The sequence below is a fragment of the Crinia signifera genome, chromosome 19 (genome assembly GCF_055691185.1).
Source record: "Crinia signifera chromosome 19, ASM5569118v1, whole genome shotgun sequence".
NCBI lineage: Eukaryota > Metazoa > Chordata > Amphibia > Anura > Myobatrachidae > Crinia > Crinia signifera.
In genome coordinates, this window is record NC_139226.1 from 2416373 (window position 1) to 2441721 (window position 25349).

Sequence of the window (25349 nt, forward strand, 5' to 3'; positions counted from 1 at the left end):
ACTGCCATAGCCCTGGTTCATGTATACACTATACACAATATCCTATTCCAGCCACTACGCACTGTGTCAAAGCGACCCCTGTCCCTATGTACAGCACACTGCCATAGCCCCGGTACATGTATACACTATACACAATATCCTATTCCAGCCCCTACGCACTGTGTCACAGCGACCCCTGTCCCTATGTACAGCACACTGCCATAGCTCCGGTACATGTATACACTATACACAATATCCTATTCCAGCCACTACGCACTGTGTCACAGCGACCCCTGTCCCTATGTACAGCACACTGCCATAACCCCGGTACATGTATACACTATACACAATATCCTATTCCAGCCACTACGCACTGTGTCACAGCGACCCCTGTCCCTATGTACAGCACACTGCCATAGCCCCGGTACATGTATACACTATACACAATATCCTATTCCAGCCACTACGCACTGGGTCACAGCGACCCCTGTTCCTATGTACAGCACACTGCCATAGCCCCGGTACATGTATACACTATACACAATATCCTATTCCAGCCACTACGCACTGTGTCACAGCGACCCCTGTCCCTATGTACAGCACACTGCCATAGCCCCTGTACATGTATACCCTATACACAATATGTTCTATTCCAGCCCCTACGCACTGTGTCACAGCGACCCCTGTTCCTATGTACAGCACACTGCCATAGCCCCGGTACATGTATACCCTATACACAATATCCTATTCCAGCCACTACACTCTGTGTCACAGCTACCCCTGTTCCTATGTACAGCACACTGCCATAGCCCCGGTACATGTATACACTATACACAATATCCTATTCCAGCCACTACGCACTGTGTCACAGCGACCCCTGTCCCTATGTACAGCACACTGCCATAGCCCCGGTACATGTATACACTATACACAATATCCTATTCCAGCCTCTACGCACTGTGTCACAGCGACCCCTGTCCCTATGTACAGGACACTGCCATAGCCCCGGTACATGTATACACAATATCCTATTCCAGCCACTACGCACTGGGTCACAGCGACCCCTCTCCCTATGTACGGCACACTGCCATAACCCCGGTACATGTATACACTATACACAATATCCTATTCCAGCCACTACGCATTGTCACAGCGACCCCTGTCCCTATGTACAGCACACTGCCATAGCCCCGGTACATGTATACACTATACACAATATCCTATTCCAGCCACTACGCACTGTCACAGCGACCCCTGTCCCTATGTACAGCACACTGCCATAGCCCCGGTACATGTATACACTATACACAATATCCTATTCCAGCCACTACGCACTGTGTCACAGCGACCCCTGTCCCTATGTACAGCACACTGCCATAGCCCTGGTACATGTATACACTATACACAATATCCTATTACAGCCACTACGCACTGTGTCACAGCGACCCCTGTTCCTATGTACAGGACACTGCCATAGCCCCGGTACATGTATACACTATACACAATATCCTATTCCAGCCACTACGCACTGTGTCACAGCGACCCCTCTCCCTATGTACAGGACACTGCCATAGCCCCGGTACATGTATACACTATACACAATATCCTATTCCAGCCACTACGCACTGTGTCACAGCGACCCCTGTCCCTATGTACAGGACACTGCCATAGCCCCGGTACATGTATACACTATACACAATATCCTATTCCAGCCACTACACTCTGTGTCACAGCTACCCCTGTTCCTATGTACAGGACACTGCCATAGCCCCGGTACATGTATACACTATACACAATATCCTATTCCAGCCACTACGCACTGTGTCACTGCTACCCCTGTTCCTATGTACAGCACACTGCCATAGCCCCGGTTCATGTATACACTATACACAATATCCTATTCCAGCCACTACGCAATGTGTCACAGCGACCCCTGTTCCTATGTACAGCACACTGCCATAGCCCCGGTACATGTATACACTATACACAATATCCTATTCCAGCCACTACACTCTGTGTCACAGCTACCCCTGTTCCTATGTACAGGACACTGCCATAGCCCCGGTACATGTATACACAATATCTGTGTACATGATGTGTAATATATACAATGTGACAGTAACACTGGTTACACTACCACTAGCTGGAAGGCGATCTCCCCAATGATGCTCGAATTGAGAACAATGTTCTGACCCTACCATCTGTAAAGCCAGAGGATGCCGGCACATACGTGTGCACCGCGGCCAACCGCCAGGGCAGAGTCACCGCATTCTCTATGCTGAAGGTTCGAGGTGAGATCTTGTTCTGACATTTTGCTTTATTACTTAATTTCATCATTCTGATCCTGTACACTGATCAGCTGTCCCATCCTGCTATAACCGGACTCTAGGACACTCATCTATATAAACGACCCACCTTTCCTTTCAAAATAGTTTCTAAAAACATTCATGTCAGCCCCTATGGCCCGCAATGTCCGCTGTTACCCCATCACAGCTGGTAAGGTCAGCGAGCCAGTAATGGCATCTGTTACACCAGCACAGCAGAGTCAGTAATTAAGCTTAGAGCGTTACACCAGCGTAGTCAGTAATGTCACTTTGTCAGTGAGGACATCCGTTTCACCATCACAGCCAGTTGTGTACAGCCGTTTCACCATCACAGTCAGTTGAGGATAGCCGTTTCACCATCAGTTAGTTGCATACAGCCGTTTCTCCAGCACAGTTGGTGAGGACAGCCGTTTTACCAGCACAGTTGGTGAGGACAGCCGTTTCACCAGCACATTTGGTGAGGACAGCCGTTTCACCAGCACATTTGGTGAGGACAGCCGTTTCACCAGCACATTTGGTGAGGACAGCTGTTTCTCCAGCACAGTTGGTGAGGACAGCCGTTTCTCCAGCACAGTTGGTGAGGACAGCCGTTTCTCCAGCACAGTTGGTGAGGACAGCCGTTTCTCCAGCACAGTTGGTGAGGACAGCCGTTTCACCAGCACAGTTGGTGAGGACAGCCGTTTCACCATCACAGCCAGTTGAGGACAGCCGTTTCACCATCACATTCAGTAATTAAGCTCAGCTGTTTCATCATCACAATCAGGAATTAAGCTCAGCCGTTTCACCAGCACAGTCAGTAATATCCCTTTACTGAGACTGGAAGGACAGCCGTTTCACCAGCACAGTCAGTTTAGGACAGCTATTTCACCATCATAGTCAGTTGAGGATAGCCGTTTCACCAGCACAGTTAGTGAGGATAGCCGTTTCACCAGCACAGTTAGTGAGGATAGCCGTTTTACCATCACAGCCAGTTGAGGACAGCCGTTTCAACATCACATTTAGTTGAGGACAGTTTTTTCACCATCACAGTCAGTTGAGGACAGCCGTTTCACCAGCACAGTTAGTGAGGATAGCCGTTTCACCATCACAGTCAGTTGTGGACAGCTGTTTCACCATCACAGTCAGTTGTGGACAGCTGTTTCACCATCACAGCCAATTGTGGACAGCTGTTTCACCATCACAGTCAGTTGAGGACAGCCGTTTCACCATCACAGTCAGTTGAGGACAACCGATTCACTATCACAGTCAGTTGAGGACAGCTGTTTCACCATCACAGTTAATAATTAAGTGCAGCCATTTCACCATCACAGCCAATTGTGAACAGCCTTTTTACCATCACAGTCAGTTGAGGACAGCTGTTTCACCAACAGTTAGTGAGGATAGCCATTTCACCATTGGGGAAAGCTGTTTCACCATCACAGCCAGTTGTGGACAGCTGTTTCACCATCCCAGTCAGTTGAGGACAGCCGTTTCACCATCCCAGTCAGTTGAGGACAGCCGTTTCACCATCACAGCCAATTCTAGACAGCCGTTTCAACATCACAGCCAGTTGTGGACAGCTGTTTCACCATCACAGTCAGTTAAGGACAGCTGTTTCACCAACAGTTAGTGAGGATAGCCATTTCACCATTGAGGAAAGCCGTTTGACCATCACAGCCAGTTGTGGACAGCCGTTTCACCAGCATAGGCACAGAGGATAGTCGTTTCACCAACACATTCAGCAAGGACAGCCATACCACAGTCAACAAGGACAGCCGTACCACAGTCAACAAGGACAGCTGTATCACCACCACAGTCTGTGCTGTTAATGTGGCACTACGGTTAGTAGTGCTTACTGAAAGTTTCAGGAACATGTGTTTAATTCCAACAATGGCCCAGGGTGTGCAGTTTGGTTGTTCTCCCGGTGATTGCATGTGTTTCCTCCTGGTTATGTGTTTTCCCCAATATACTAGTAGGTTAATCAGTGGTGGATTTTACCCCCTCCCCCAGTACAGTCTGTGACTGGCAGTGATGTTCTATGTATTTGGACTAAGCTGTAATGATCAGGGACTGATGTGAATAATTACATGTTACCTGAACAGAGCTGCCTATTATGGTGGCACCATATACAGTAACAGATAGTGTGGCCAGATGACATGTCCCTCTCTCTGTTTCTGTATTTTCAGAGCGGGTTATGCCCTATTTCACTGGCCGCCCCCAGTCCTACCTCACTCTGCCCAGCATGAAAGACGCCCACAAGAAGTTTGAGCTGAAGATAACTTTCCGTCCTGACATCGCTGATGGTAAGATCCGGAAAGCTGCGTTCTCCTCTGCTGGGAGCGCTTCCTGCACACCTCGCCCTGTAGCACCTGATGTGCCCTCTTCCTCTGGCCATACACTATTTATATTATTGTAGGAATACATGAAACATGTCTAATAGTTGGTCTCAGTTCCAGATGTGCTCCAGGATCCCTAGTAAGATTGTGCCCAGCACCTTGTAGAGATCTAGTGACCATCTCCCTTTATTACATTATATCTGCTCTCCTGCCTACGCGATCTGCTCTCCTGCCTACGCGATCTGCTCTCCTGCCTACGCGATCTGCTCTCCTGCCTACGCGATCTGCTCTCCTGCCTACGCCATCTGCTCTCCTTCCTACGCCATCTGCTCTCCCCCCTACGCCATCTGCTCTCCTCCCTATGCCATCTGCTCTCCCCCCTATGCCATCTGCTCTCCTCCCTACGCCATCTGCTCTCCCCCCTATGCCATCTGCTCTCCCCCCTATGCCATCTGCTCTCCCCCATATGCCATCTGCTCTCCCCCCTATGCAATCTGCTCTCCCCCCTATGCAATCTGCTCTCTTCCCTACGCCATCTGCTCTCCTCCCTATGCCATCTGCTCTCCCGCCTATGCCATCTGCTCTCCCCCATACGCCATCTGCTCTCCCCCCTATGCCATCTGCTCTCCCCCCTATGCCATCTGCTCTCCCCCATATGCCATCTGCTCTCCCCCCTATTTCATCTGCTCTCCCGCCTACGCCATGTGCTCTCCCGCCCAACGCCATCTGCTCTCCTCCCTACGCCATCTGCTCTCCCCCTATGCCATCTGCTCTCCCCCCTATGCCATCTGCTCTCCCCCCTATGCCATCTGCTCTCCCCCCTACGCCATCTTCTCTCCCGCCTACGCCATCTGCTCTCCCGCCCAACGTCATCTGCTCTCCCCCCAACGCCATCTGCTCTCCCCCCAACGCCATCTGCTCTCCCCCCCACGCCATCTGCTCTCCTGCCTACGCCATCTGCTCTCCTGCCTACGCTATCTGCTCTCCTGCCTACGCTATCTGCTCTCCTGCCTACTCTATCTGCTCTCCTGCCTACGCCATCTGCTCTCTTCCCTACGCCATCTGCTCTCTTCCCTACGCCATCTGCTCTCCCCCCTACGCCATCTGCTCTCCCCCTACGCCATCTGCTCCCCCCCCCCTACGCCATCAGCTCTCCCCCCTACGCCATCAGCTCTCCCCCCTACGCCATCTGCTCTCCCCCCTACGCCATCTGCTCTCCTCCCTACGCCATCTGCTCTCCCCCCCCCTCCGCCATCCCGCCTACGCAATCTGCTCTCCTCCCTACGTGATCTGCTCCCCCCCCCCTCAGCCATCCCGCCTTCGCAATCTCTCCTCCCTACGTGATCTGCTCTCCTCCCTATGCCATCTGCTCTCCCCCCTCCGCCGTCCTGCCTACGCCATCTGCTCTCCTCCCTACGCCATCTGCTCTCCGCCATCCCGCCTACGCAATCTTTCCTCCCTACGCCATCTTCTCTCCCCCCTACGCCATCTTCTCTCCCCCCTACGCCATCTGCTCTTCCCCCCCCTCTGCCATCCCGCCTACGCGATCTGCTCTCCTCCCTACGCCATCTGCTCTCCCCCCTACGCCATCTGCTCTCCGCCATCCCGCCTACGCAATCTCTCCTCCCTACGCCATCTGCTCTCCCCTCTACGCCATCTGCTCTCCACCCTACGCGATCTGCTCTCCTTCCTACGCGATCTGCTCTCCTTCCTACGCGATCTGCTCTCCTTCCTACGCGATCTGCTCTCCTTCCTACGCGATCTGCTCTCCTTCCTACGCGATCTGCTCTCCTCCCTACGTGATCTGCTCCCCCCCACGCGATCTGCTCCCACCCTACATGATCTGCTCCCCCCCCACGCGATCTGCTCCCCCCCCCTACGTGATCTGCTCCCCCCCTACGCGATCTGCTCCCCCCCCCCTACGTGATCTGCTCCCCCCCCTACGTGATCTGCTCCCCTCCCTACGCGATCTGCTCTCCTCCCTACGCGATCTGCTCTCCTCCCTATGTGATCTGCTCCCCCCCTACGCGATCTGCACCCCCCCTACGCGATCTGCTCCCCCCCCCTACGTGATCTGCTCCCCCCCACACGTGATCTGCTCCCCCCCACACGTGATCTGCTCCCCCCCACACGTGATCTGCTCCCCCCCACGCGATCTGCTCCCCTCCCCCCCTACGTGATCTGCTCCCTCCCTACGCGATCTGCTCTCCTCCATACGCGATCTGCTCTCCTCCCTACGCGACCATATCCCCCCCCCTACGCGATCTGCTCCCCCCCTACGCGATCTGCTCCCCCCCCCTTACGTGATCTGCTCCCCCCCTACGCGATCTGCTCCCCCCCTACGCGATCTGCTCCCCCCCCTTACGTGATCTGCTCCCCCCCACGCGATCTGCTCCCCTCCCCCCCTACGTGATCTGCTCCCTCCCTACGCGATCTGCTCTCCTCCATACGCGATCTGCTCTCCTCCCTACGCGACCATATCCCCCCCCCTACGCGATCTGCTCCCCCCCTACGCGATCTGCTCCCCCCCCTTACGTGATCTGCTCCCCCCCTACGCGATCTGCTCCCCCCCCCCTACGCGATCTGCTCCCCCCATACGCGATCTGCTCCCCCCATACGCGATCTGCTCCCCCCCTATGTAATGAATTCTTATCATGTCCCGGGAATGTGAGCGTACTCTGTACTCAGTTACCCTTCTCTCTCTCTCTCTCTCTGTCGTACCTTCTTACCTCTCACTATTTGCCCCATCCTTCCTCTCTCTAGCTCTCGTTGTGTACTCCGGTAAGTGCTCGCTCCCTGCATGTTCTCCAGATTGCATAACCCAGAGAAGTGTGTCCCCAGCAATGCAGCCTGCTCCCCAATGTGTTGCAATCACTGTACCCCATTATGCCTCCAGTGCAGATATCTCCAATGTCTACCACTGTAACTCATCCCCAGACAGGCTCCTGCTGTATCTAATACCGGTGTGTGGCTGTGCAGTGTTCTCCAGTGTGTGCATTGCCATGTATTGTACACTCACTACTTTGTGTGTGCCAGGCTGTTGTAGAGCCTCCACAAAGTCACTGACTCTCCTAATGTGCATCCAGTGGCTCTGACTGCTCCGATATTATCACATAGGCCCTTATTCTGATCTGGAAAGAAAATGGGCAAAACCATGTGCACTGCAGGTGGGGCAGATGTAACATGTGCAGAGAGTTACATTTGGGTGGGGTGTGTTGAAACTGAAATCTAAATTGCAGTGTAAAAATAATGCAGCCAGTATTTACCCTGCACAGAAACAAAATAACTCTAACAAATCTAACTCTCTCTATACATGTTACATCTGCCCCACCTGCAGTGCACATGGTTTTGCCCATTTTGAAAACAAATTTGTACTGCGATCAGATCTGAATAAGGGCCATAGTGTAATTCCAGCTGCTCCGCCAGTGTCACATAGTGTAATTCCAGCTGCTCCACCAGTGTCACATAGTGTAATTCCAGCTACTCCGCCAGTGTCACATAGTGTAACTCCAGCTGCTCCGCCAGTATCACATAGTGTAACTCCAGCTGCTCCGCCAGTGTCACAGTGTAATTCCAGCTGCTCCGCCAGTATCACATAGTGTAATTCCAGCTGCTCCACCAGTATCACATAGTGTAATTCCAGCTGCTCCGCCAGTGTCACATAGTGTAACTCCAGCTGCTCCGCCAGTGTCACATAGTGTAACTCCAGCTGCTCCACCAGTATCACATAGTGTAACTCCAGCTGCTCCACCAGTATCACATAGTGTAATTCCAGCTGCTCCGCCAGTGTCACATAGTGTAACTCCAGCTGCTCCGCCAGTATCACATAGTGTAATTCCAGCTGCTCCGCCAGTATCACATAGTGTAACTCCAGCTGCTCCGCCAGTGTCACAGTGTAATTCCAGCTACTCCTCCAGTGTCACATAGTGTAATTCCAGCTGCTCTGCCAGTATCACATAGTGTAATTCCAGCTGCTCCGCCAGTGTCACATAGTGTAACTCCAGCTGCTCCGCCAGTGTCACATAGTGTAACTCCAGCTGCTCCGCCAGTGTCACATAGTGTAATTCCAGCTGCTCCGCCAGTATCACATAGTGTAATTCCAGCTGCTCCACCAGTATCACATAGTGTAATTCCAGCTGCTCCGCCAGTGTCACATAGTGTAACTCCAGCTGCTCCGCCAGTGTCACATAGTGTAATTCCAGCTACTCCTCCAGTGTCACATAGTGTAATTCCAGCTGCTCCTCCAGTGTCACATAGTGTAATTCCAGCTGCTCCACCAGTATCACATAGTGTAATTCCAGCTGCTCCGCCAGTATCACATAGTGTAATTCCAGCTGCTCCGCCAGTATCACATAGTGTAACTACAGCTGCTCCGCCAGTGTCACATAGTGTAACTCCAGCTGCTCCGCCAGTATCACATAGTGTAATTCCAGCTGCTCCGCCAGTGTCACAAAGTGTAACTCCAGCTGCTCCGCCAGTGTCACACAGTGTAACTCCAGCTGCTCCGCCAGTGTCACATAGTGTAACTCCAGCTGCTCCGCCAGTATCACATAGTGTAATTCCAGCTGCTCCGCCAGTGTCACAAAGTGTAACTCCAGCTGCTCCGCCAGTGTCACACAGTGTAACTCCAGCTGCTCCGCCAGTGTCACATAGTGTAACTCCAGCTGCTCCGCCAGTGTCACATAGTGTAACTCCAGCTGCTCCGCCAGTATCACATAGTGTAATTCCAGCTGCTCCGTCAGTATCACATAGTGTAACTCCAGCTGCTCCGCCAGTGTCACATAGTGTAATTCCAGCTGCTCCACCAGTGTCACATAGTGTAACTCCAGCTGCTCCACCAGTGTCACATAGTGTAATTCCAGGGGCACCACCTGTTCCTCTTACCCAGCACCATCGAGTTCCAAGAGGCACTTATATTGGGCAGTGGGGTGAGTGGGCCACACACAGAGCTACGATAGGTCACTAGGAATCACGGCTACTTGCTCATTGACATTCAGCCTGAGTGAGATTTGCATATTGATGTGTTGTACTAACTGCCTGTAATCTGCTGTAAGTCTCCTCCTCAGTGTAACTCTGTGATGTATTACAGGAATGCTGGTGCCGGTCTCCTGCTCAGTGTAACTCTGCAATGTATTACAGGAATGCTGGTGCCGGTCTCCTGCTCAGTATGACTCTAATGTATTACAGGAAGGCTGGTGCCGGTCTCCTGCTCAGTATGACTCTGTAATGTGTTACAGAAATGCTGGTGCCGGTCTCCTCCTCAGTGTAACTCTGTGATGTATTACAGGAATGCTGGTGCCGGTCTCCTGCTCAGTATGACTCTGTAATGTATTACAGGAATGCCGGTGCCGGTCTCCTGCTCAGTATGACTCTGTAATGTATTACAGGAATGCCGGTGCCGGTCTCCTGCTCAGTGTAACTCTGCAATGTATTACAGGAATGCTGGAGCTGGTCTCCTGCTCAGTGTAACTCTGCAATGTATTACAGGAATGCTGGGGCTGGTCTCCTGCTCAGTGTAACTCTGTAATGTATTCTAGGAATGCTGGAGCTGGTCTCCTGCTCAGTGTAACTCTGTGACTTCTAGGAATGCTGGTGCCAGTCTCCTGCTCAGTATGACTCTGTAATGTATTACAGGAATGATGGTGCTGGTCTCCTGCTCAGTGTAACTCTGTGACTTCTAGGAATGCTGGTGCCGGTCTCCTGCTCAGTGTAACTCTGATTTCTTTTAGGATTGCTGGAGCCAGTCTCCTGCTCAGTGTAACTCTGTGATGTCTTCTAGGAATGCTGGAGCCGGTCTCCTGCTCAGTGTGACTCTGTAATGTGGTACAGGAATGCTGGTGCCGGTCTCCTGCTCAGTATGACTCTGTGATGTGTTACAGAAATGCTGGTGCCGGTCTCCTGCTCAGTATGACTCTGTAATGTATTATAGGAATGCTGGAGCCGGTCTCCTGCTCAGTATGACTCTGTAATGTATTACAGGAATGCTGGAGCCGGTCTCCTGCTTAGTGTGACTCTGTAATGTATTACAGGAATGCTGGTGCCGGTCTCCTGCTCAGTGTAACTCTGTAATGTATTATAGGAATGCTGGTGCCGGTCTCCTGCTCAGTGTAACTCTGTGACTTCTAGGAATGCTGGTGCCGGTCTCCTGCTCAGTGTGACTCTGTAATGTATTATAGGAATGCTGGTGCCGGTCTCCTGCTCATTGTAACTCTGTGATTTCTTCTAGGAATGCTGGTGCCGGTCTCCTGCTCAGTGTAACTCTGTGATTTCTTCTAGGAATGCTGGTGCCGGTCTCCTGCTCAGTGTAACTCTGTGATTTCTTCTAGGAATGCTGGAGCCGGTCTCCTGCTCAGTGTAACTCTGTGATTTCTTCTAGGAATGCTGGTGCCGGTCTCCTGCTCAGTGTAACTCTGTGATTTCTTCTAGGAATGCTGGTGCCGGTCTCCTGCTCAGTGTAACTCTGTGATTTCTTCTAGGAATGCTGGTGCCGGTCTCCTGCTCAGTGTAACTCTGTGATTTCTTCTAGGAATGCTGGTGCCGGTCTCCTGCTCAGTGTAACTCTGTGATTTCTTCTAGGAATGCTGGTGCCGGTCTCCTGCTCAGTGTAACTCTGTGATTTCTTCTAGGAATGCTGGTGCCGGTCTCCTGCTCAGTGTAACTCTGTGATTTCTTCTAGGAATGCTGGAGCCGGTCTCCTGCTCAGTGTAACTCTGTGATTTCTTCTAGGAATGCTGGTGCCGGTCTCCTGCTCAGTGTAACTCTGTGATTTCTTCTAGGAATGCTGGTGCCGGTCTCCTGCTCAGTGTAACTCTGTGATTTCTTCTAGGAATGCTGGTGCCGGTCTCCTGCTCAGTGTGACTCTGTAATGTATTACAGGAATGCTGGTGCCGGTCTCCTGCTCAGTGTGACTCTGTAATGTATTACAGGAATGCTGGTGCCGGTCTCCTGCTCAGTATGACTCTGTAATGTATTACAGGAATGCTGGTGCCGGTCTCCTGCTCAGTGTAACTCTGTGATTTCTTCTAGGAATGCTGGAGCCGGTATCCTGCTCAGTGTAACTCTGTGATTTCTTCTAGGAATGCTGGAGCCGGTCTCCTGCTCAGTGTAACTCTGTGATTTCTTCTAGGAATGCTGGAGCCGGTCTCCTGCTCAGTGTAACTCTGTGATTTCTTCTAGGAATGCTGGTTTACAGTGGACAGAAGAAGAGCAGTGGAGCAGACTTTATGTCTTTCGGCCTAGTTGGAGGACGCCCAGAATTCAGGTTCGGTTCCTCTACCAACCCTACGATGTACTGTAGTTGTAGAGATGGGCTGTGATTGGTCCTTAGTGTGGTGGTGTCTTATAATGACTCGCTCCTATATGATTACAGGTTTGATGCTGGCTCAGGAATGGCTACCATCCGTTACCCCCTGGCCATCAGCCTTGGAGAGTTCCATACGGTGACCCTGTACAGGCACCTTAACCAGGGATCAATGGTGGTGGATAACCAGATGCCGGTGAACGGGAGCTCCCAGGTACTTCTGCATGTGACACGTGTTACCGTGTATCGTATGTGAGCACAGAACATGCTAAGTGTCTATTATCTGCTCTTCAGGGCAAATTCCAAGGTCTAGACCTGAACGAGGAGCTGTTCCTTGGGGGGTACCCAGACTATGAGGCCATCTCCAAAACTGGCCTGACCAAAGGCTTCGTAGGTAGGTATTAATCTGTTATTCTTCTGCTCGCTGTGTTCCGCGGACACGTGTGTCCCCCCCCAATCTATCTCACCTCTGCTGTCCCTGCTCCTAGGCTGTGTCCGCCAGCTGATTACACAGGGAGAAGAGGTCATCTTCAAGGACTTGGATCTGAGGTCACACGGTATCTCCAACTGCCCGACGTGCCGGGACCGGCCATGCAAGGTATACAGAGCCATCATGTCCTCTGTACTGCACTGTAAGGGGAACAGGCGCTCGCTCTAGGGGTTTCCTCCGTGTGTCTGACCTCCCTGTCTCGGACATCCGCCATGTTTCCGGCTTAGGCCAGTATTCAATGCTCCCGATTCACCGTTTTTCCGGGGAATCGGGCAGTTTTCACTCCTTGCAGTGAATCTTTTTCACTGAAAATCTGATTCACCCTATTCAATGTTCACTGCTCGCCGAAAGCGACGCCGGACAGTTCTCCGTTTCCTGCTTCACTGGGATTCGCCGAGAGTGTATTCAATGCTAGGATGGAGAACTACTTTCTCCCTGAGTTTCGCCACGATTCACCGTTTTGCATTTGACATCTTTTAAAGGTGAACTGGAAAGTGATCTTTTAAAATAAAGGTTTGGGGTTTTTTCGGTGTAAAACTGATTTTGTGTCTGTGAAGAGGCATGATATTTTTATTCATGTGCTAGAACCACATTAACATATATAAAAATTATTATTTTTTTCTGCATTTTAATTTTTTTACATTTTTTTTTTACACATTCACCAGCAGGGGGCCGGGAGCCACTCATTAGATATTCATATGGTCCTGGCTTGTTACGTGCGGGACCAGAGAAGCGGCTCCCTACCCCCTGTCCCGTTCCCACATTCCCGGGGGGCAGCCTCTGCTGCTTGTGTCCCTGGGAGCCCTCCCCCACAAATTCTGGGGCAGGCAGGGAGGCTTACATCTCCCTGCCTGCCTCCGTCCCCCGGCTCCCTGCTGCATTGAATAGGGTGACAGGGAGGGCTGGCAGCGAATGCTGCAGCCCTCCAGAACCCTGCGAATGTGCAGCGAATCCTAAACAGGATTTGCTGCCCATGGAGAATACAAGCATTGAATACTCCACTTTGTCTTACAGAATAGGGGCATCTGCCGAGATTCGGAAAGCAGTGGCTACGTGTGCGATTGTCCTCCCGGCTACGCAGGCAGCAACTGCGATCACTCCCAGGAGCTGCACTGTCACCCAGGTACGTGCCCAGGACTAGCGCCTGGCCGGCAGCTGCGGACATAGGGATACACCTGACCTCTCCGGTTACTCTCTGTCCTGTAGGAGCATGCGGACCGGACGCTACCTGCATCAACCGGGCTGATGGTCTGGGATACACCTGTCGCTGCCACCTGGGGAAGTCTGGAGAGAAGTGCATGGATGGTGGGTTGTGGTCTTTGTCTGGTTCTGTCCTGATAGCGGTTCCTGTATACACCATTATCATATCCATTGTCCTCTATGTCTGTGCGCAGGTGTCATGGTGAATACGCCCTCATTTAACGGGGAAACGTCCTACATCTCCTACCCATCTCTCACCAACATCCACAACGATCTGAGGGTGGACCTGGAGTTCAAGCCGCTCTCGCCAGACGGCCTGGTCTTCTTCAGTGGAGGGAAGGGAGCGCCGGTGGCAGACTTCGTGTCCCTCGCCATGGCTGGAGGACATATTGAATTCCGCTATGAATTGGGATCCGGTAAATAGTATACTCCACCTCGTTAAATATCGCTGTCCCGTCCCCCCCACCCCCAACATAGACCTACTGTATGATAGTGCCCTAGAAGATGGGTCCCAAGATCCCCACATAGAGAAGCGCGGTCTCTAAGCCTCTACCACGGAGCCACTACTACTCCTCCTAGTATCACGGTCTCCCCCATATGGCCCTGCAGCAATCCAGGGGCCACTATTGGAGAACCCAGGGAGCCACAGAACCGGAAACCTCCCCAATATACTGTACACCAGAGCACTATACATTGTGCCCATAGCACTTGGGGGAGGGAGAGACCCGACGCAGGGCGTTGTGTGTGATGTGGTTTTGTTCTCCTGCAGGATTGGCTATACTGCGCAGTGCTGATCCCGTATCGCTGTCGCACTGGCACAAGGTAACCGCAGAGCGAATCAATAAGGACGGGACTCTCCAGGTGGACAAGAACGCGCCCATTAAGAGGTCGTCTCCAGGAAAGAGCCAGGGCCTGAACCTGAAGACGCTGATGTACCTGGGGGGTGTGGACAGTTCAGTGGAGCTGCCACCGCTGGTCAATGTCACCCAGTCATTCCAGGGCTGCATCGGAGAAGTGAGTGTCTGCCCGTCACAGCGGTGTATGGTCATCCCTGGGTATTCTGAATATACCGACTATGTATCCGCCAATCGGAATATCACAGTGATACCACATCTCTAGGTCCCCCCCCCCCTCCGACCGTTATAATTAGGCCCAGGTGCATCTCTCCCTTCACCTGCAGCAGACCCAGATAATGAGGGTGATCTACGTCCCAGCAGTTCAGGGGTCCCGGGCATCCACTACTGGGAGATCTGCAGCTATAATAGGTACTTGTGTAATATCTGGGCGCCCGATTGTTTCATCGCATCACATGCAATATAGTGGCATACAATTCATGCAATGCGATTTTTTTATTGTAAAGACCCAATTTTTTATTGTATATTGTATGTTATGGTCTACATCCTTGCTGGCGGGTCGCCAGAACGTACGCGCTGGCGACCCGCCAGCAGCCTCGCCAGCGAGGAGACTGAGACGCGCGTGCGTCTCACGCGCACGCGCGTCTCAGTCTCCGTCGCTAGCGCGACGGAAACCCTGTCCGTCTCCGCCTCAGGGAGACGGACAGGGTTAGGGGGGGTTAGTGGGGGGTGCGGGCAGGCGGCGGGGACCCCGGGTTACCGCCGGCAAGCCGGCGGGGACCCGGGGAACTGATGGAAGCGCCGTCGGAAGGGGACGCGCGCGCCCTCTCGTGCGCGCGCGTCCCCTTCTCACCATCGCCATGGCGCTGGCGGGGGATGGCGGCTGGCGACGCCAGCGCCATCCCCTGCAAAGATGGGACCTGACCCATCTGTATAATACACTGTAGGGAATGATCTGCGGGCCCGACGCTTCAGCTATAATACACCATAGGGAATGATCTGCGGGCTGGACGCATCAGGTATAATACACCGTAGGGAATGATCTGCGCAGGACGCCTCAGCTATAATACAACGTAGGAAATGATCTGCGCAGGACGCCTCAGCTATAATACAACGTAGGGAATGATCTGCGGGCTGGACACACACATAGCGCAGGACGCCTCAGCTATAATACAACGTAGGAAATGATCCGCGCAGGACGCGTCACCTATAATACACCATAGGGAATGATCTGCGGGCTGGAAGCGTCAGCTATAATACACCATAGGGAATGATCTGCGGGCTGGAAGCGTCAGCTATAATACACCGTAGGGAATGATCTGCGGGCTGGAAGCGTCAGCTATAATACACCATAGGGAATGATCTGCGGGCTAGAAGCGTCAGCTATAATACACCGTAGGGAATGATCTGCGGGCTGGAAGCGTCAGCTATAATACACCATAGGGAATGATCTGCGGGCTGGAAGCGTCAGCTATAATACACCATAGGGAATGATCTGCGGGCTGGACGCTTCAGCTATAATACAACGTAGGGAATGATCTGCGGGCTGGACACACACATATCGCAGGACGCCTCAGCTATAATACAACGTAGGGAATGATCCGTGCAGGACGCGTCAGCTATAATACAACGTAGGGAATGATCTGCGCAGGACGCCTCAGCTATAATACAACGTAGGGAATGATCTGCGGGCTGGACGCACACATAGCGCAGGACACGTCAGCTATAATACACCGCAGGGAATGATCTGCACAGGACGTGTCAGCTATAATACACCGCAGGGAATGATCTGCACAGGACGTGTCAGCTATAATACACCCTAGGGAATGATCTGCGGGCTGGAAGCGTCAGCTATAATACACCATAGGGAATGATCTGCAGGCTGGACGCACACATAGCGCAGGACACGTCAGCTATAATATACCGTAGGGAATGATCTGCACAGGACGTGTCAGCTATAATACACCGCAGGGAATGATCCGCGCAGGACACGTCAGCTATAATACACCGCAGGGAATGATCCGCGCAGGACGCGTCAGCTATAATACACCCTAGGGAATGATCTGCGGGCTGGAAGCGTCAGCTATAATACACCATAGGGAATGATCTGCAGGCTGGACGCACACATAGCGCAGGACACGTCAGCTATAATATACCGTAGGGAATGATCTGCACAGGACGTGTCAGCTATAATACACTGTAGGGAATGATCCGTGCAGGATGCGTCAGCTATAATACACCCTAGGGAATGATCTGCGCAGGACGCGTCAGCTATAATACACTGTAGGGAATGATCTGCGCAGGACGCCTCAGCTATAATACAACGCAGGGAATGATCTGCGCAGGACGCGTCAGCTATAATACACCGTAGGGAATGATCCGCGCAGGACGCGTCACCTATAATACACCGTAGGGAATGATCTGCGGGCTGGAAGCGTCAGCTATAATACACCGTAGGGAATGATCTGTGGGCTGGACGCTTCAGCTATAATACACCATAGGGAATGATCTGCGGGCTGGACGCACACATAGCGCAGGACACGTCAGCTATAATACACAGCAGGGAATGATCCGCGCAGGACGCGTCAGCTCTGCGCCATCTGTAAGTTCCGGATCTTCTTTCTTGCAGGTGTCCATTAATGGCAAGCAGGTGGATATATCCTACAGCTTCATGGAGAGCCACACCATCAGTCCGTGCTACGACAGCTCACCGTGTGACCGCATGCCATGCCTACACGGCGGGCGCTGTATGCCGACGGGGGAGTACGAGTACCAGTGTCTGTGCGTCGATGGATTTAGAGGTGAGAAAGTCACAGAATGGCTGTAAGTCCACGGGACACAGGCAGCGGCTGCAGGTACTGGCGCCCTCAGCCCGGCCTGTCCTGAGAGTGGGCTGCTACGGCCTATACCTTGCCAGGACTGGTGCCATCCATGTTTTCTGCATCTCCTAGGTGACCGCTGTGAATCGCACGAGGATCGCTGCCAGATACAGAACCCCTGCATTAATGGTGGCATCTGCAAGGACAACCGATGCCACTGCCCGGAGGGCTTCTCCGGGACACTATGCGAGCAAGGTGAGGAGTGCCTTCTGCGTACCCGGGTGGGTGTACATGGCAAACATATTGTATAGAAGATGGCACATTCCAACACTGCCAGTCCTATGTCCATCTCCTCCCATTACCCATCCCGCCCCCTGTGCCGGCAGCGTCCACATTCCTGTGTGGACAGTGTTCACCTTCCCGTCCCCTGTGTCGACAGCGTTCACCTTCCCGTCCCCTGTGTCGGCAGAGTCCACCTTCTTACCCCCTGTGTCGGCAGCATCCACCTTCCCGCCCCCTGTGTCGGCAGCATCCACCTTCCCATCCCCTGTGTCGGCAGCGTCCACCTTCCCGCCTCCTGTGCCTGCAGCATCCACCTTCCCGTCCCCTGTGTCGGCAGCGTCCACCTTCCCGTCCCCTGTGTCGGCAGCGTCCACCTTCCCGTCCCCTTTGTCGGAAGCATCCACCTTCCCGTCCCCTGTGCCGGCAGCATCCACCTTCCCGCCCCTGTGTCGGCAGAGTCCACCTTCCCACCCCCTGTGTCAGAAGCGTCCACCTTCCCATCCCCTGTGCCGGCAGCGTCCACCTTCCCATCCCCTTTGTCGGCAGCGTCCACCTTCCCGCCTCCTGTGCCTGCAGCATCCACCTTCCCGTCCCCGTGTCGGCAGCGTCCACCTTCCCGTCCCCTGTGTCGGCAGCGTCCACCTTCCCGTCCCCTGTGTCGGAAGCATCCACCTTCCCGTACCCTGTGCCGGCAGCATCCACCTTCCCGCCCCTGTGTCGGCAGAGTCCACCTTCCCACCCCCTGTGTCAGCAGCGTCCACCTTCCCATCCCCTGTGCCGGCAGCGTCCACCTTCCCATCCCCTTTGTCGGCAGCGTCCACCTTCCCGTCCCCTGTGTCGGCAGCGTCCACCTTCCCGTCCCCTGTGTCGGAAGCATCCACCTTCCCGTCCCCTGTGCCGGCAGCATCCACCTTCCCGTCCCCTGTGCCGGCAGCATCCACCTTCCCGTCCCCTGTGCCGGCAGCATCCACCTTCCCGCCCCCTATGTTGGCAGTGCGCTCCGTTACTGTGTCCGCAGTGTGTTTTGTAGTTTAGCCGCTTGGCCACGTTTGTGTTGTGTTATAACCAGCTTATTTGCACTTGTACAGGCGCGGCAGCTGCCAATCTGGATGACGGCCATGAAGGGAGTGGGGGGAATGGTACTGTATACACAACTTCTGTTATCTTACCTCTCTCTCTTTATCTCTCTCTGTGTCCTATATCTACCACTAGGCAGTGATTTGGGTTATTCTGGCCTCTTAGATTAATCTATATGGCGACCCAATGTCAGATAATACTGTAATTAGCCGTTATTTCCTGCCATGGAATGTGTTATCCCTCTTTTCCCCCATCTGGGATCGCCTAGTAAGCCTTGCCATGTGGACTCTGTACTCACTGAATCATTAGGGTGCCATTCTCATGCTCCAGCCAATCAGCTTCTCTTCTCCATGTCTGATTTATAATACAGACTCACCAGGAGTTTACGGATCGTACTTCTCCGATGATTCTTACATCGCGCTCCCGAGACAGATGTTTCCTAGGAGGTAGGAACACCGTGTATACAGATACATATACAGTGCGGATGTGCCGCGTCCAGCAGCTGCAGTAATAGTCACTATGCTCTCTTATTTCAGTCGCCCGGACTCTCCGGAAACCATTGAGCTGGAGCTCCGCACCTCCTCTACAGACGGTGTGATCCTGTGGCAGGGAATGGTGAGTGTTCCTGGCCGGCTTCCTCTGCTCACAATGGGCCTGGCGCAATAATACAATCCATGCGGGTCTCAGCTGCACATGTAGGGTATGCGGACTATACTGAGGTCCAGCGGGGGGTGGTGTTACTGATAGCAGATGGGTAGAGGCCGCCATGTCAGGTTACAGCCGGATATACACATACTAATAAAGCCTCCTGTGTCCCACATTCCGATCCGCTCCATTCCCTGTCTAGTCTCTATGGTCCAGCGTATATATCGGCCAGTTCCCGCAGTGACCTCGGCCTCTTCTGTAATTGCCGGCTGCTGGCTGATTGTCTTTTAATTTTGGCAGGAGGAAAAGGAGCAAGGCAGAGAGACGGACTTCATCAGCCTCGGGTTGAAGGGCGGCCATCTTGTCTTCAGGTGAATGTTACCTGTATGGAGTAGAATTTTAGCCACGCCCACGCTGCACACCTGTCTAACCTTCTCTGTTCCCCTCAGCTACCAGCTGGGCAGTGGCGAGGCCAACATCATCACGGAGGACCCCATCAATGATGGGGAATGGCACAAAGTCACAGCCGTCCGGTGAGAGGCAGCGGGTTGCCATCTGCTTTCTGGGTGTGGCGCGGGGTCTGGCGGTGGGTCCTTCGCAGTCTCTTGCCATAGTTATATCTGCGTAGTATGGTAGTAACCTGGGATTCCCCAGAGAGAAGAGCAATGTGCCGGCACAGGAGAGACGATGAGCGTCAGATGCCAATACAAACTCCCCATATAGTCATTTACGCGGAGCAGTAATCGCCAACAACCGTCTTATGGTAGAAGTCTTGTCCCATAGTTGGGATCAGAATATGAAGACCCATCGCTGGTCACTCCAGACCAGGGGGAGGTGGGGTCCTGGGCTGCGGGAGGTGGGGTCCTGGGCTGCGGGAGGTGGGGTCTTAAGCTGCGGGAGGTGGGGTCCTGGGCTGTGTGAGGTGGGGTCCTGGGCTGTGTGAGGTGGAGTCCTGGGCCGCGGGAGGTGGGGTCCTGGGCCGCGGGAGGTGGGGTCCTGGGCCGCGGGAGGTGGGGTCCTGGGCTGTGGGTGGTGGGGTCCTGGGCTGTGGGTGGTGGGGTCCTGGGCTGTGGGTGGTGGGGTCCTGGGCTGTGTGAGGTGGGGTCCTGGGCTTGTGTGAGGTGGGGTCCTGGGCTTGTGTGAGGTGGGGTCCTGGGCTTGTGTGAGGTGGGGTCCTGGGCTTGTGTGAGGTGGGGTCCTGGGCTTGTGTGAGGTGGGGTCCTGGGCTTGTGTGAGGTGGGGTCCTGGGCTGTGTGAGTTGGGGTGCTGGGCTGTGTGAGTTGGGGTGCTGGGCTGTGTGAGTTGGGGTCCTGGGCTTGTGTGAGGTGGGGTCCTGGGCTTGTGTGAGTTGGGGTGCTGGGCTGTGTGAGTTGGGGTGCTGGGCTGTGTGAGGTGGGGTCCTGGGCTGTGTGAGGTGGGGTCCTGGGCTGAGGGAGGTGGGGTCCTGGGCTGCGGGAGGTGGGGTCCTGGGCTGCGGGAGGTGGGGTCCTGGGCCGTGTGAGGTGGGGTCCTGGGCTGTGGGAGGTGGGGTCCTGGGCTGCGGGAGGTGGGGTCCTGGGCCGTGTGAGGTGGGGTCCTGGGCCGTGTGAGGTGGGGTCCTGGGCCGTGGGAGGTGGGGTCCTGGGCTTCAGGAGGTGGGGTCCTGGGCTGTGGGTGGTGGGGTCCTGGGCCGCGGCAGGTGGGGTGCTGGACAGTTTACCTTGTGGCTTCCTTATAATATAATATTGTTTTCTTGCCAGGGAAGGGAAAGCCGGCTCTATTCAGGTTGATGGGGAGGAATTGGTCTCTGGGAGTTCACCTGGCAAACACATCATGGTGAACACAAAGGCTAAAGTATATCTGGGTAAGTTCCTCACAGAAGTCACAAAGGATAAATCCAGGTGTGATGAGAGTAACGGGACTGGTAAGTGGTCAGGATCCTTGTTACCTGTAATTCTATTGTTACATGTAACACAGACACGGACAGCAATGTGCCGACTACCACCTAGAGGCCGTTATGGTGCAGTGCACACTGATGGAGCCTAAAGCTAAATCTCACCCTTCATTCACCTGTAATGATGCAACCCCAAACCTAGATCAATGTGGTGGCTAGCGTACAAGGCTGGGGTCAGCCAGGTGGCTAGCGTACAACGCTGGGGTCAGCATGGTGGTTAGCATACAAAGCTGGGGTCAGCCGGGGGAACTAGTGTACAAAGCTGGGGTCAGCCGGGGGGACTAGTGTACAAAGCTGGGGTCAGCCGGGGGGACTAGTGTACAAAGCTGGGGTCAGCCGGGGGGCCTAGTGTACAAAGCTGGGGTCAGCCGGTGGGCTAGTGTACACAGCTGAGGTCAGCCGGGGGGCTAGTGTACAAAGCTGGAGTCAGCATGGTGGTTAGCGTACAAAGCTGGGGTCAGCATGGTGGCTAGCGTACAACGCTGGGGTCAGCCAGGGGGCTAGTGTACAAAGCTGGGGTCAGCCGGGGGGCTAGCGTACAATGCTGGGGTCAATTGCGTGGATAGCATACAAAGCTGGGGTCAGCCGGTGGGTTAGTGTACAAAGCTGGGGTCAGCTGGGGGGCTAGTGTACAAAGCTGGGGTCAGCCGGTGGGTTAGTGTACACAGCTGAGGTCAGCCGGGGGGCTAGTGTACAAAGCTGGGGTCAGCCGGGGGGGCTAGTGTACAAAGCTGGGGTCAGCCGGGGGGCTAGTGTACAAAGCTGGGGTCAGCGGAGGACTAGTGTACAAAGCTAGGGTCAGCCGAGGGGCTAGCGTACAATGCTGGGGTCAATTGCGTGGATAGCATACAAAGCTGGGGTCAGCCGGTGGGTTAGTGTACACAGCTGAGGTCAGCCGGGGGCTAGTGTACAAAGCTGGGGTCAGCCAGTGGGTTAGTGTACACAGCTGAGGTCAGCCGGTGGGTTAGTGTACACAGCTGAGGTCAGCCGGTGGGTTAGTGTACACAGCTGAGGTCAGCCGGGGGGCTAGTGTACACAGCTGAGGTCAGCCGGGGGGCTAGTGTACAAAGCTGGGGTCAGCCGGGGGGCTAGTGTACACAGCTGAGGTCAGCCGGGGGGCTAGCATACACAGTGTATCATGACACAGCAGCTATTCCCCATGTGTAATGCTGCGTTACTGATTGCTGCCTTCTTACAGGGGGCGTGCCTGACGTACAGGCGGAGACTGGAGGCAAGTTCCTCACTGGGATTACTGGATGCATTAAGAACTTGGTGCTGGTAAATGCAAGGCCGTCTCACCAAGTGCAGCAGCCCATCGACTTGCAGCATAACGCAGAGACGGGTCACAACACCAAAGAGTGCCCATCGTAGGTGGGAGCAGTGCCACCCTACCACCAATGCCACGGCAAGCCAGAGACTTTGGGTTTTTTTTACAATAAAATAAAAGACAGCGACGAAACAGAGAATCAGTATAAATGGTGCTTTTGCTGCTACCAGAAAGAGCGCTGGTGCTAAGGACGGATCGGGCTGCACATTCTGTATTACCGGAGCAGGATTTCTGCCTATCATTATTATTAAGTCTTCAGATTTCCACGTTTTACTGCTGGATGAAGGAAATTTCTATGTGTTGAACCAGATGTATGTTTTTTTTGTATTTTTAAATGATCCCCTAACCAAAATCGCCACCAATCCAGATGTGTAACGTAACCGCTGTGGTGAGAGGCCGGCGCATACTCTGTATCTGTTATGGTTATTGTGTGTGTATATATACAGTATATATATATATAGACCTGGAGATGTTTCGGGCCCAACGTACTGGGGGGAGTTGAACAATGGGAATATTTGCCCTCGCTGCCGCAGAAGACAATGTGTCCCAGCCTTCTAGATAACATAACTTCTGTACCTCTGATCTATATACTGACCGCACGGTATTCTGGGATGGCGATAGGTCAGAGGTTATATAGTGCGTCTCATCTCTCCGTATACACAGGCAGGATACTCCTCACTCTATATAGGGGTAAGGGGCAGCTGGGGAGGGGGGACTACATTGCAGGGGGTAAGGGGCAGCTGCTGGCCAAATAGGAGGGGGGACACACAATAATGCAGGGGATTAGGGGCAGCTGCCGCCAAGATAGAGTGGGGTCTAATTTTGTTTTGTAGAGGGCTCCCTGTGTTTTCGGCGTCTCACTGATCGCACATCTCATGAGTTACTTTGCCGTCGGAGCCCCCCAAATCTCCGACCGCCTTGTTTCTGTATTATTTATGTTATTATCTAACACACTTGAGTATATTATAAAGGTGCATGAACTCTTCGTTCGGGTCAGAATTACTTTTTCCAATAAAATCATTCCTCTCCGACCGCCTGCTCATTCCCGCTAATGTTCATTTGCCACGTTCTGTCCCGCCTGCTCGGGGACCAACATAAACAATGCGTCCCTTTATGTTCTATAACGTTATTAATGAGAAGTGATCATAAGTTTTACTTATTGTTCTGTGCACAGCCGCCTGCTGGAACTGACGCCGCACATACCGGCAGCTCACATAACGTTACCATTACACTTGGCCCGAATGTCAAGTGCAGCGTTCCTGCCTATACCTGTTCCAGGGAACCTGTGGATATTTCAGGGCTAAGGCCTTGGCAGGAACCAGTCCTGTGTCCCGGGTCCCATAGGGATGGTGGCCCCGGAGTTAGTGTGGCTGGTTATATAACATGGAGGAACCACTGTAGATGGGGCTGTACTCCATACATCTACTAGGAGAGGCTTCCAGCCTAGTCACCTGTACCTTACAGAGACTGAGCGGTACTGGAACCTACATCGTGCACACTTACAGAGATGTCCTAGTGCCTGATAGGAGCAGTACTGGAACCTACCTCGTGCACACTTACAGAGATATCCTAGTGCCTGATGTGAGCAGTACTGGAACCTACCTCGTGCACACTTACAGAGATATCCTAGTGCCTGATGTGAGCGGTACTGTAACCTACATCGTGCACACTTACAGGGATGTCCTAGTGCCTGATGTGAGCAGTACTGGAACCTACATCGTGCACACTTACAGAGATGTCCTAGTGCCTGATGTGAGCGGTACTGTAACCTACATCGTGCACACTTACAGGGATGTCCTAGTGCCTGATGTGAGCAGTACTGGAACCTACATCGTGCACACTTACAGAGATGTCCTAGTGCCTGATGTGAGCAGTACTGGAACCTACATCGTGCACACTTACAGAGATATCCTAGTGCCTGATGTGAGCGGTACTGTAACCTACCTCGTGCACACTTACAGAGATGTCCTAGTGCCTGATGTAAGCAGTACTGTAACCTACATCGTGCACACTTACAGATATATACTAGTGCCTGATGTGAGCAGTACTGGAACCTACCTCGTGCACACTTACAGAGATGTCCTAGTGCCTGATGTGAGCAGTACTGGAACCTACATCGTGCACACTTACAGAGATGTCCTAGTGCCTGATGTGAGCGGTACTGGAACCTACATCGTGCACACTTACAGAGATGTCCTAGTGCCTGATGTGAGCGGTACTGTAACCTACCTCGTGCACACTTACAGGGATGTCCTAGTGCCTGATGTAAGCAGTACTGGAACCTACGTCGTGCACACTTACATGGATGTCCTAGTGCCTGATGTTACCGGTACTGGAACCTACCTCGTGCACACTTACAGAGATATCCTAGTGCCTGATGTGAGCGGTACTGGAACCCACGTGCACACTTACAGAGCTGTCCTAGTGCCTAATGTGAGCAATACTGGAACCTACCTTGTGCACACTTACAGAGATGTCCTAGTGCCTAATGTGAGCAGTACTGTAACCTACCTTGTGCACACTTACAGAGATGTCCTAGTGCCTAATGTGAGCAGTACTGTAACCCACGTCGTGCACACTTACAGAGATGTCCTAGTGCCTAATGTCACCAGTACTGGAACCTACCGCGTGCACACTTACAGAGATATCCTAGCACCTGATGTGAGCGGCACTGGAACCTATGTCGTGCACACTTACAGAGATATCCTAGTGCCTGATGTGAGCGGTACTGGAATTTACGTTGTGCACACTTACAGAGATGTCCTTGTGCCTGATGTGAGCGGTACTGTAACCCACGTCATGTA

At 53.3% G+C, this 25349-nt stretch overlaps 1 protein-coding gene across 1 annotated transcript in view; it reads left to right on the forward strand.

Moving 5' to 3' along the window:
• HSPG2 (heparan sulfate proteoglycan 2) overlaps nucleotides 1-23577 on the forward strand; it is a 110007-nt gene extending 86430 nt beyond the window's left edge. Inside the window, 20 exon segments of the mRNA XM_083161780.1 lie at nucleotides 2123-2270; nucleotides 4469-4585; nucleotides 7382-7399; nucleotides 11795-11879; nucleotides 11988-12132; nucleotides 12213-12312; nucleotides 12407-12516; nucleotides 13423-13531; nucleotides 13615-13713; nucleotides 13803-14024; nucleotides 14378-14622; nucleotides 17092-17263; nucleotides 17414-17536; nucleotides 18652-18702; nucleotides 19011-19086; nucleotides 19177-19255; nucleotides 19586-19656; nucleotides 19735-19818; nucleotides 21025-21128; nucleotides 22417-23577. Of these exon segments, the coding sequence (XP_083017906.1) occupies nucleotides 2123-2270; nucleotides 4469-4585; nucleotides 7382-7399; nucleotides 11795-11879; nucleotides 11988-12132; nucleotides 12213-12312; nucleotides 12407-12516; nucleotides 13423-13531; nucleotides 13615-13713; nucleotides 13803-14024; nucleotides 14378-14622; nucleotides 17092-17263; nucleotides 17414-17536; nucleotides 18652-18702; nucleotides 19011-19086; nucleotides 19177-19255; nucleotides 19586-19656; nucleotides 19735-19818; nucleotides 21025-21128; nucleotides 22417-22589 (2331 nt within the window). The 3' untranslated portion in view covers nucleotides 22590-23577.
• Nucleotides 23578-25349: the final 1772 nt, after the last annotated feature.